This window comes from Myotis brandtii, unplaced genomic scaffold, assembly GCF_000412655.1.
Source record: "Myotis brandtii unplaced genomic scaffold, ASM41265v1 scaffold1027, whole genome shotgun sequence".
NCBI classification, from domain to species: domain Eukaryota; kingdom Metazoa; phylum Chordata; class Mammalia; order Chiroptera; family Vespertilionidae; genus Myotis; species Myotis brandtii.
The window spans coordinates 52,173-63,453 of NW_005353441.1; the positions used below are offsets into that span (position 1 = coordinate 52,173).

The 11,281-nt window shown below is 46.9% G+C and overlaps 1 protein-coding gene across 1 annotated transcript; it reads left to right on the forward strand.

Annotated features, from left to right (window-relative positions):
• The first annotated feature begins 2,941 nt into the window (after positions 1-2,941).
• Positions 2,942-9,751, forward strand: LOC102242085 (acyl-CoA wax alcohol acyltransferase 2). The gene is given in 8 exon segments (XM_005856398.2): positions 2,942-3,173; positions 8,000-8,203; positions 8,440-8,543; positions 8,545-8,624; positions 9,200-9,311; positions 9,314-9,398; positions 9,601-9,690; positions 9,693-9,751. Coding segments are annotated over 8 exon segments (966 nt in total).
• The last annotated feature ends 1,530 nt before the right edge of the window (positions 9,752-11,281 follow it).

The following is an 11,281-nucleotide window of genomic DNA, read 5'->3' on the forward strand; positions in this document are numbered from 1 at the left end:
TGGTTTTGAACTCTATATCCAGTAGTTTGCTTTCCTCCATTTCTGTCATTTGTGACCTGTTTCTTTGTCTCCGCATTTTGGCTGCTTCCCTGTGTTGATAGAGTGGCTTTGTGTGCTAGGTGTCCTATAGGGCCCAGTGGCTCAGCCTCCCCAATTACCTGAGGTGGACACTCTTGGTGTACCCCTTTGTGGGTTTTGTACACAGTCTTGTTGTAATTAAGCCTCGGTTGTTGTAGGTATCACTGGGAGGAATTGACCTCCAGGCCAATTGGCTGTGAGAATCAGCTGTGTCTGCAGTGGGAGAACTTCTGTGCTGGAGACACCCTTCTGGGGCAAGACTTGCTTCAGTGGGGCTTTGGTGCTCACTGAGTCTGCCCCCTGAGTGTGTCCCTTATGGATCTGAGGAATTGTAATCTGGATGGTCCCACTCTGACCACTGGGTACACTGGCTCTTGGATCACTAAGGAGGTGCTAATTTAGCCTCTGACTGAGGCTACCTAGCAGGAGCTCAGCTGTGAAGGAATGCAAGTTGCTGTGGGGCCTTGGGCCAGCTGCAGTTGGTTAGGTAATTTTCAGATTGCAAAGGGCCAGGCCTTTCATATGCAAAAGCCTCTGCACACAGCTTGGGTGAGGTGGCATCTCAGGGAATCAACAGGGCGGAGCAAGCAGCTATGGCTGCTCCTCAGTCCTGCCCTAAGAGGCCCTGCTTCTCAGTGTCCCGGTAATTGCTGCAAGCACCTCTTAGAGAAAGCCGCCCTTGAGGTCTGACCGATGCCAGACAGTCTAGCCTTTCCCCATATGAGTCTGGATCCCCAGAGACTTGCCCGGAACTGGAGTTAGAGGAGTCGGGAGCTTGAGACTCCCTCCTGATTGAAAAAGACAACCGTGTCTTCAGCCGCCAGCCCTTTCCGGGTGCGCCTCCGTATCTCTGCACTTTACTTCCACACCGCACCTCCTCTGAGTCTCGGTATGCTTTTTTCTTTCCTTCTAGTTGTAGAATTTCCACTCAGCCAGCCTTTTTGTGGTTCTGGATGATGTCTGTTTTATCTTTTAGTTGTATTTTTGAAGTGGTTGTGCGAGGCAGCAATTTCTGGTGTTTACCTATGCCGCCATCTTGGTTTCCGATTTGCTAATATTTTGTTGAGGACTTTAGCATCTGTGCTCATCAGGTATATTGGCCTGTAATTCACTTTATTTGTAGTATCTTTATCTGGTTTTGGAATTAGGATATTGCTGGCCTCATAAAAGGAGCTTGGAAGTGTTCCTTCCTCTTTGATATTTTGGAATAGTTTGAGGAGGATAGGTGTTTGTTCTTCTTTGAATGGAAAAACCACATTGTTAAAATTTATTTTTACTATGACCTTGAGGGACCTATTTCCCCCCAAAATACTACTGTAACTAATTTCAAGCCCACAGAAGAGTTGAAAAAATTGCACAGTGAACACCCACCACCTAGATTGTTCAGATATTTTGTTAAATGATTTATCACACATCTATTTAACGTATCACTAGATTCATCCATCAATACATAATATATGCATTTCAAAATGAATTGCAGTCATCAATACTCTTCACCCCTAAATACTTCAGCATTGAGTTCAATATTTGTTTACTTTATAGGTAAAATTTACATGCAGAGAAATGCACAAATCTTAGGTATATATTTGCTGAGTTTTGACAAATGAGGTTTTTGACTTGTGTAACTCACAGCTGTCAAGATAGAGAACATTGTCATCACTCTCAAAATTTCCATTGTGGCCCTTCCTGCTCAGTCCCCTACCAGAGGCAACCACTGCTTTTTTAACCCATTGTACGCCATAGTCGTCTGTAAACGCAAGCGGTGGACCTTCCCCACACGCCATGCGTGTCTATAAAAAAATGTTTTCCTTAAGTGGCAGCCCTGACCAACTTTAAAATAATTTTTCGTGAGAATTTTCAGCTGAAAATAGTCAAGAACACCCGAATTGTGAGTAATATATTTATTTTTATAATATTAATTGCAAATTGATTTTTTAATTACATTCAAAATATTGTGGCATGTGGGGATGGTTTCCATTTTGGACGCGTGGCAGTTAACTGGCTAAAAAAATGATAGATTAGTTTTACCTGTTCTAGAATTTCATGTACACAGATTAATTTGATAAGTACTCACATTTGTTTCTTCATTCAATACAAATTTTTATTTAGCACCTACTGTACACTTATAGATTATATCTGATGTCAGTTCATGGAAAGCTGTGAGTTCTGGACTGACCAAAAAGCCAAAGGTATTTCTTGGCCTGGCCTGTGACCTCTCTCCTCCCCTCCAATCACAGTGTCACTGAGAGAGCATAGATAGCTGTGTTACCAAACTCAAGGAGTTTGTGACTTGGGGTGCTTTATTAAAAAATGAGAGGTGGTTGTCCCAAGGTAGTTTTATTTACTTGCAGCAAGTAAAGGAGACAGGGGATTCATATCCAAAACTCTGCCTCCCCGAAGGGAGGCTTAGCCTTCCTTGCAGTTGGCTACTTTCATGGGTTGAGTTCTTAGCTCATCCTGTTTACAGCTTCATCTACAAAATACTCTGCTACATTTTAACATTTAGTGAGAAATAACATTTAGAACTGCCCAGACCATGAGACCCTTGTTTAATCTAACAGCTGGGCCTCAAAAATAAATGCAGACCTGTGTGCCATGTGTGCCCTGGGCTCCTCCCTGTCCCCCAACTCCCATTCACACTGGCTCTGAAGGCCTCTCATCAGCTCCACCCCCACTCCCACTCAATTCCCACATCAGAGTTTCACCCTTGGTTCTCTATGCAGGTGTGCAAGAGAGTGTCATAATCTCATCCCATGTCATTCACAGGTGGGTAAAAGTGCAGGTGGTTAGAGAGTGAAAGGAACTGGACAAGCAGAGACAGCACGTCGTCCTGTGATCCTATGAAGGGATGGGGACAGGGGGAATGAGGGCGTGGAGACTAAGCAGGGGCTGGAGAAGAAAGTGTAAAGAGAGGAAACATGGCAGGCCCTTGAGCATTTGGGACTGGGCATCCGAACAGCACTTACCTAGAGCCACTAGGACCCTGGGCATAATACTCTTGCCCTCTAAGAAGGACCTCAAGATTGTCCTGGAGTTCTTTGCTATTTTCCACTGGGCCCTCAGTATCTTGGTTATTGGTGAGACTTTAGCCTTCGGTAGGGTGACTGTCTGGGTTTGCCTGGGACTGAGGGGTTTTAGGGTTTAGCAAGACTTTTAATGTTAAAACCTGGATGGTCCCCAGCACATCAAGATGGTTGGTCCCCTAGCCTGTGGGCTGACATACCTGGGCATGGTACTTGTGGGGTCTGTGAATGTGCATGTGGGGACGTGTGTGCATATGGGTGTGTGCCTATGCAGGGATATGTGTGCACGTGTGGGAGATAGGGTCTTGTTGCAAATGTGCATGTTGAAACTTCCTGGGTTTACACTGGGGCATGGAGGGCATGTTTTGGGAAAGTGGGAATAGCCACGGAAAAGGGCTTAGCTGCAACCTGAAGAACTTGAGCGGACCATCATTAGGAGACAGTTGTTCCAGTGACAGAGGGAGGCTGTGAAAACCTTTGGTGTGGAAGAATTCACCCATCTATCCGTCCGCTTTTTCCACTTTCTCCATCACAGACACTTTGTGGAAGTTAGTTACCTGCTGGCTGCTGTGTTCTAGGTGCTGAAGCAAACCATCCCAATGGGAGGGGGGTCTGTGAAAAATACTCATTTGTCAGGTGGTTTAGGTGAGTACTAACTGGAGGCAGGGGCATGAACTACATGAACTTGTAAGATATCTGAGAAGGAAAATGCAGATGGGCTCTGTGAGCCCAGGGCTTGCCCGTAACTGGGGAGAATGAACTAGAGGACAGGGAATGGGGCTTAGAAGCCTGTCTAAGGTGGGCACCAGGAGCCCCAATACTGAAAAGAGCAGTGTTAATCTAGGAAAGACAGGCAATCAGAGCTGGAAGCGACCAGGAGAAAGAAATTCTTATGTTAGGTACTTACTGTGTTCTAGGTATGTTCACACCTATTATTTCACTTTAGCCTCATGCCAACTTTATGAGGTAGAAGCGATTGCTATGTATAATAATACATCCTAATAGTTACACACTCATAATGATAGCTAATGCTCACATAATATTAGCCAACATTTATTCCACCCCTTTTTCATGCAGCCACTGTTCGAAGCACCATATGTGCCTAATAATCTTCATTGTACAGCTGAGGAAGCTGAGGTTCATGTAATGAGTGGTCTGGTCAAGATCACACAGATCCAAAGTGGAGGAGCTGGTCTGGGACTTGAGCCCACAGGACCTGATTCTAGCCTATGGGTTTCTCTCCTTATGTCTTCCATCTCCTCACTCACTGATAATTAAGAGGTTCAGTGGACCTGTTCCTGGAGTACATTCGTGACCTTTGCCCATTTCTCTGTTGAGCTTGAGTTTACTCTTGAAGGACAAATAAGAAATAGGTGAAGAAGGAGGAGTGTTCAGGGCAAAGGGTGGGCAACATATGACAAGGCTAGGGTGAGGGGGGACCGTAAACCATTCGGGGAGCTGCCAGTGGTAAGTGGGATGAGGGGGTGAGAGGCACAGAATTGATGCTCCATACATATTGAATGAATTAATCACAGAGGGAAAGGAAAGGAGACTGGATATGCAGGCAGGGGACAGATAGTACAGGGCATTGTAAACCATGGAAAAGAGTTTTGACTGTTTCCTGAGAGCCATGTGGAGCCATGATAGGGTTTGGCACAGGGCAGTGTCATCAGATTTGTGTTTTTGAGAGATTGCTATAGCTCAGTGTAGCAAAGCAAATGACAAGAAGAGGCTGTTGTAATAGCCCAGGTGAGAGGTGGTGGTGATTTAGGCCAGACCAGTGGTAGTCAGGACAGAGAGAAGAGGAAAGAAGAGAGATCCAAATAATTGGAGTAGAATTAATAAGACTTGATCACAGAAGATGTAGGAGAAAGGCAGTAGGCAAGACTGAGGGTTCAGGTCCCAGTGTGAGCTGGCAGAGGGGTCAGAGGAGCAGAGAACGATGAGGAAGGAGAGTGGCTGAAAGGGAGATGTGTATGGGGAGGAGACTGTCACTTCATTTGAGTTGGACTTTGCACATACAGAGAGGCAGTGTGGAGCAGGCAGGAGAGCTCTAGGCCTGAGTCCCAGATGCTGTGGGTCCCAATGCTCGTCCCTCCCTCACTAGCTCCCATGGGACACATGGTGTCTTTGAGCCTTCCCAGTTCTTTGCCTAGGAGTCTGTGAGTGGAATCGTATCCATTTGGACCCTAAATGCCTTAAGCGGAGACCTTTACTGTAAGTCTGTGGGGAAGATAAGGCAGATGTTGGTACTGTAAGATGTCCCCAACACTGTCTGGGGTGGAATAAAACCTCAGGGAACCAGGGTGGTCTCCTCCAGACTAGACCCATGCCTCCCTTTACTTCTTGAAAAACTCAGTTTGTTTGTTTGTTTAACCTTACCAGAGGCAGCTACATTTATTTATTTGGGAGAGAGAGAAGACAGGACAGGAGAGAGAGGGAGAGAGGGAGAGAGGGAGAGGGAGAGAGAGAGAGAGAGAGAGAGCGCGCAAGAGAGACTGGTTGACTCTTGTAAGTGCCCCCACTAGGAACAAACCCACAATCCAGGTATGTGCCCTGACTAGGAATTGAACCCACAACCTTTTGGTGCATGGGACAATGCTCCAATCAACTGAACCACCTGGCTAGGGCAAGTCAAATAAGTTTTATAACCAGTATATAAAAAACCTAAATTGCTGGCCTTTTCTACCCCCCGCCCCCCTTAGATCTGTTTCCCAGAGGCAGCCATTTTCAACATTGTTAGCTCTTTTTTTTTCTGGAATTTACCTCTATAAGTCTCAATTTTACTATTTAAAGTTTTGAAATATTACTACTTCCTGATTTAACAATTTTAGACACTGTCATCGACTCCCCAATATGAAGATGAGAATTTGACCCTGTACACTGTCACTAGATTTTCCTCTTTCCCCTCCTCCCCATATTGTTATAGCACAGGCTTTAGTTAAATGCCTGACTAGAACTAGGAAATATTACTTACAATTGAGCTATTTAGTGCACTAAGATGATTTTTCTTTCTTGTGTACCTTCTTTCCCCCCTCAGAACTCATAATTGCCTCATTTGAAATTTCTTTAGCTATCTGTTAGGTATGTATTACTTATCACTAATTCTCCACATACATGTTAATCTCTCAATGTGTGCAAACACTTCAGGAATCTCTAAGTCTCCTCTTCTCCCCTGCCACTTAGAATTTACTGGAGGACATTGCTGCCGCAGAGTGCAGCATCCTTTTGTTATAACCTAGTCTCATGCACAGCTGCATCCCCAGGGCCCTCGAAGCACCATGGAAGCATAATTTAGGAAGGTGCTTCCTCTCAGGGTTATACAACTGTTGAGTCCGTACTTGCCTGACCCTGAGAGCAATGTCTCCTTAAAGTTTGTGCCCTAGCCACCTTGCTTGCCTCACCCTGGTCCTCACCTTGTTTACTTCCTTCTCTAGTTGGGTCCCTTTTTTCTTGGGTCTCATGCCTTTCTGTCTTGGTTTACTCCCTTATTTAGGTGGAGCACATCCTCCAGGAGTTTCTTGAGAAAGGGATGCGTAAGATAAACTCTCTGAGACTGTATGCCTGAGATGGTCTTTATTCGACTTCATACTAGATTAAGAATTGGGCTGCAGATAGAATATCTCAGCTGCATCTAGTGCAAATACCTGAGTCTAGAGTTTCTTTGGTTCAGTTTTCCAGAAAGTAACCTTTCCATTGTCCAGTTCTGTCTGTGTGGAGGGGGGGGCGGGGGCTGAGGTTCTAACTACTTCTCTGATAGACTTTCAACCAAGCCCTGTGCCTCACACCCACTCTCTGTGACATCTGGTGGCTCCAAATTCTGGGTCTTTCCCAGAATTTCCAGTGCAGACAGGGTTGCTTGCTCTTGTAGGCATTGCCCTTGCAAAGGTGTCAACTTTCCTCCATCTATTTATCAGTGTGCAAATATTTTGCTGATATCTTCAACCCACCGCTGGCATCTCTTTAATTCTCTTTTTCCTTGTGATCTATATCTTTTTTTTAAATTCTTAAAATTGATTTCAGAGAGGAAAGGAGAGGGAGAGAGAGATAGAAACATCAATGATCGATTGGTTGCCTCCTGCACAACCCCCACTGGGGATCGAGCTTGCAACTGGGGCATGTGCCCTTGACCAGAATCAAACCCAAAATCCTTTAGTCCCCAGGCCGATGCTCCATCCACTGCACCAAACCGGCTAGGGCTGTGGATCTATATCTTTAAAAACATTCTTATAGTAATTTTCATGAGGCACCAGAGAGGAGTCAAGATAAAAACTTGTGTTCACTCTGCCATGTTCAATTAAAAGTGTTTTTTGACCCATTTTTTTCTCACACAGTCTTATTTACAGCTGTTTAAAAACCGAACCCAGTAATAATTCTAAGTGAGTATGGCTCCCTATGAGTCATCTCCATTAGGTCTGCCCTAACTACTCTAACCTACAGTGTTCCTAATCTTCCTGGAGCTCAACACAGCCCAAAACTTCATCCTATCCAGCTTGCAGTTTTCTTTCTTTCGTGTTTGCCATCGTGTGCGCTCCCAACCTGGCTGAAGGTGGGTCTTCTCTTTCTCTGGTATTCCCTCTGCTGATGCTTCACAGACAAGTGGGCAGGAACGTGGTAGTTGGAGAACTGTTCCTGCTCTGTCTTTCTGGACTCCCAACCTCTGGCGGCCAGATCAGTGTGACCCACCACTGGCTCTCGGCCATTGAATGCAGCTCAGAACAGTGCTGGGGCAGGTCCTGGGGCTTACTGCGTGGCACACAGCTGGGGAGGAAAACACCTTCCTGGAGTTGTGTGTATCCCAGCTTGCATGGCTCTTGCCCTTCCAGGTCTATGGCCAGAAGAGGAGTCCTTTTCTCTCTCCTGTCCATACTCGTCCTGACTGCTCTTTCTTCCACAACTTTTGAAGACTCATGGCATCTTCCCCCACCACAGCTACATCCTTGTCTGCCACCCTCATGGGTTCATGTCCCATTTATACTTCGGCAACTTTGCCACAGAGGCCTCAGGCTTCACCAAGATCTTTCCTGGCATCACCCCTTATGTACTCACGCTCGGAGCCTTTTTCTGGGTGCCTTTCCTCAGAGACTATGCCATGTTGACATGTGAGTTGGCTCCTAGGACATAAAAGCCAAAATAAAAATGGCTTCCTGAGGAAAAAGTGTGTGGGAGTGGGTGAGAGCAGGATCAGAAGGGATCAACTGTGTGATCCCCTCTGGTCCTAAACACTAGCCCTAGGCTCGCCTGCCTGGGATGAAGCTCTCTCCTCTGAAGAGGTAGGGAGGAAGGCTAGGAGGTTTGGGAAGTGGCCAATGACCTTTTGAATTTTTCTGCCTGCCAGGGGCCTGCTCTGTGAGCCAGTCCTCCATGGACTATCTGTTTACCCAAAAGGGTACAGGCAACATGCTGGTTGTGGTAGTCAGTGGCCTGGTGGAGTGCAGATACCACACACTCTATAGGGAAGCCCTTACCCATGCTGTTCTTGAGGAACTGGACTGGGTTTGTACGCAAGGCCCTGCAGCATGGGTAAGGACAGTCCTGGTCCCTATTAGGGAGAGCTGTTCCAAAAGTCCAGCAGGGAAGGAGGAAGGGATTTGGAGGAAATGATATATAAACAGGGATGGCAAAGCTCCTTCTGTATTGGAGTAGAGCCTGGGCCAGGTCCCAGAGGCATTTCTGCTTCTGAGGAAGCACTAGAGGGCCAGTCTTGAGCCTGCTGTTCCTCACTTTAGCTTTTTATCTGGGCCAGACCCTCTATGAAAGGTGAGTGGCTGCAGCCCCCTCTCAGAGAGAGCCACACTTGCCACGTGGGTAAAAGGGAAGAAAGTAAATGAAATGTTTCTTAAAATTTTCCTTCCTGTTTCAGACCTGTGGGCTCACAGGAGAGTTAGAACTTGTTGCCTTTAGCTTGCTGCTGCTTTGTCCCCACAGAAAGCCTGAGGTAGACCACAGGGCCCTCATGCTTGGCCTGGACATAGGCCCAGCTGAGTTAGGCTGCGGAGCGTATAGGCAGACCCTGAGACCACTGGTGGTCAGTATGTCTGGCTTTCAACAGGGTCCCTACCTTTCTGGCCTTCAAAGGACATGCCTTTGCTCCACAGGGTGGCTCTAATCCCTGCCTATGCCTTTGGGGAGGTAGACCTTTACCATCAGCACATTTTCACTTCTGGGGGTTTGGTCAATCACTTCCAGAAGTGGTTCCAGAGTGTGCACTCATTTACCCTTGTGCTTTCAATGAACGTGGCTTCACTGAGAACTCCTGGGGCCTTCTGCCCTATGCCCAGCCTATAACCACCACTGGTGAGTGGGCCCTTCTGCAGGCAGCCTGGTCTGGGATGTAGATCCAGTTCTGAGGCCGAGTCTAGGCTTTGGCTGTGTCTAGAGGTGGGGAGGCTGGCCATGATGGGTGGTTTTGGGGTGGTAAGTGTGAGCTGGAGGGCTGAGGCCCATTCTGAGGAGTGAGCTATCTATGCTTCTCTTTTCCTTCTGTCTCCTCTGGCAGTCAGGGAGCCTCTGCCAGTGCCCAAGATTGAGAAGCCGAGCCAGGAAGTGGTGGACAAATACCATGCACCCTGTAGGGAAGCCCTGCACAAACTGACCAGCACAAGACCCTGTTGGGCTGCTCAGAGACCCAGGAGCTGGTGATAGTCTGACAGATATCCCCAGAAGCTACTTAGCCTGGCTGGAAGGTGTGGAACTGTAAACAGGGGACAGAAGTCACCTATGGGGCTTCTGCTCCTGATTTGGCTAGTCCTCATTGTGAGGAGGGGCTGTCCATTTGGTTGTTTTCTAAACCCCAATTCCCCTTTCATCTCTCTCCTCCTTCCAGTGCTTCTGTGTTTTCCTTGGGGCTATAAGGGAGATGGTCTCAAGAGGCAGGCAAGGCCCTGGGGAGAGGTGCCCTTTAGGTGCCCATTTGTCAGCATTGAGGAAAACAATGGACAGAATAAAAATCCAGCCTTCTGATACTGCTTGTGCTCTAACTAGTATGTTTGAGGGCCCAGGATACCTGGACACCTTTCTATCTGTAGCTCTCAAGCAGCCCCATCTCCTGTTATTGAGACTCCTGCAGGACTGGGTACTTTGGGATCCAGTGGGCTTTGAGTGCAAGCTCTACCACCTTCAAGCCATGTGAGTCAGAGCAATTAATCACCTCTGAGCCTCAGTTTCCTCATCTGTAAAATGGGATTAATGATCCCTCATGTGCTTACCTCAAAGGCTGTTGGGAAGATCAAATAATATTGAATGTGATTGAACTTTGTAAATTTGGAGCTACACAAAGTGATTCTCCTGCAACCATTTTTCCCATTTCCCATCCTTGAGCAAAAATGCCCTAAAGCTGGCATCTCAATGTTTAAAAGAAAGTGTACAGTGGAAGATCTTGTCAGCAGTCCTTTGAAAATTTAAGCAACCGATACCCTCTACCAGCCCTGGTCCACACTCAGTTTCCACCTCATAATGCTATAATAGAAGGGTCAGGCTGGTTTAATTTCCTGTCTTCTCTCCCCCACACCCCCCCGGCAACTTGCTTAACCTTGCCTGGTTCTCTCACTCTGCCCTTTGTCCAAGTCAGCCATCTTGCTTCAGATGGAAGTGAGTGCCTGGCTTCCGGCCACCATAAAGCTCTCCTCCTGGATGGCGAGGCTCTCAGACTCTTGGCCCAATAACTGTTGGCAATGGCAGGCTACACAATTTGGCCCACAACCTGCTGTTCCATTCCTCTTGGGTGGATGCCATTTGGTCCTAATGATTTATCCGCATCGACCTGTCAGTTTGGTCTAGGACATCCTGTATAGTGTGACCTGCTGCCTCTGCCCTGGGTGCATGCCTCATGTGATGACTGTACACAGTGCAAAGACCTAAGGTAAAGGGGACAGGCATGTGGTCTGGGGCAGAGAGAAGGTGAGGTACCTGCCAGGAAGTTCAGACTACATTCCTTCTGCTGCCCCCCCTCTGGAATGGATGCCTTGGGCTTTCTTCTAGCTCATTGGCAGCACCTGCATAAAAGCATCTAGTGTGTAGGAATTGCTCAAGCCAATTTCAAAAACAGAGGGGAAAAAGCTTTATTTGCAAAGAATAAACCATTAATTTATACAAACTTACATCCCAGTTTATATACATTATGTATAGTTTATATACACAGTATTTCACACTGGATGCTGACCCCCAAAGCAGCACTGGGC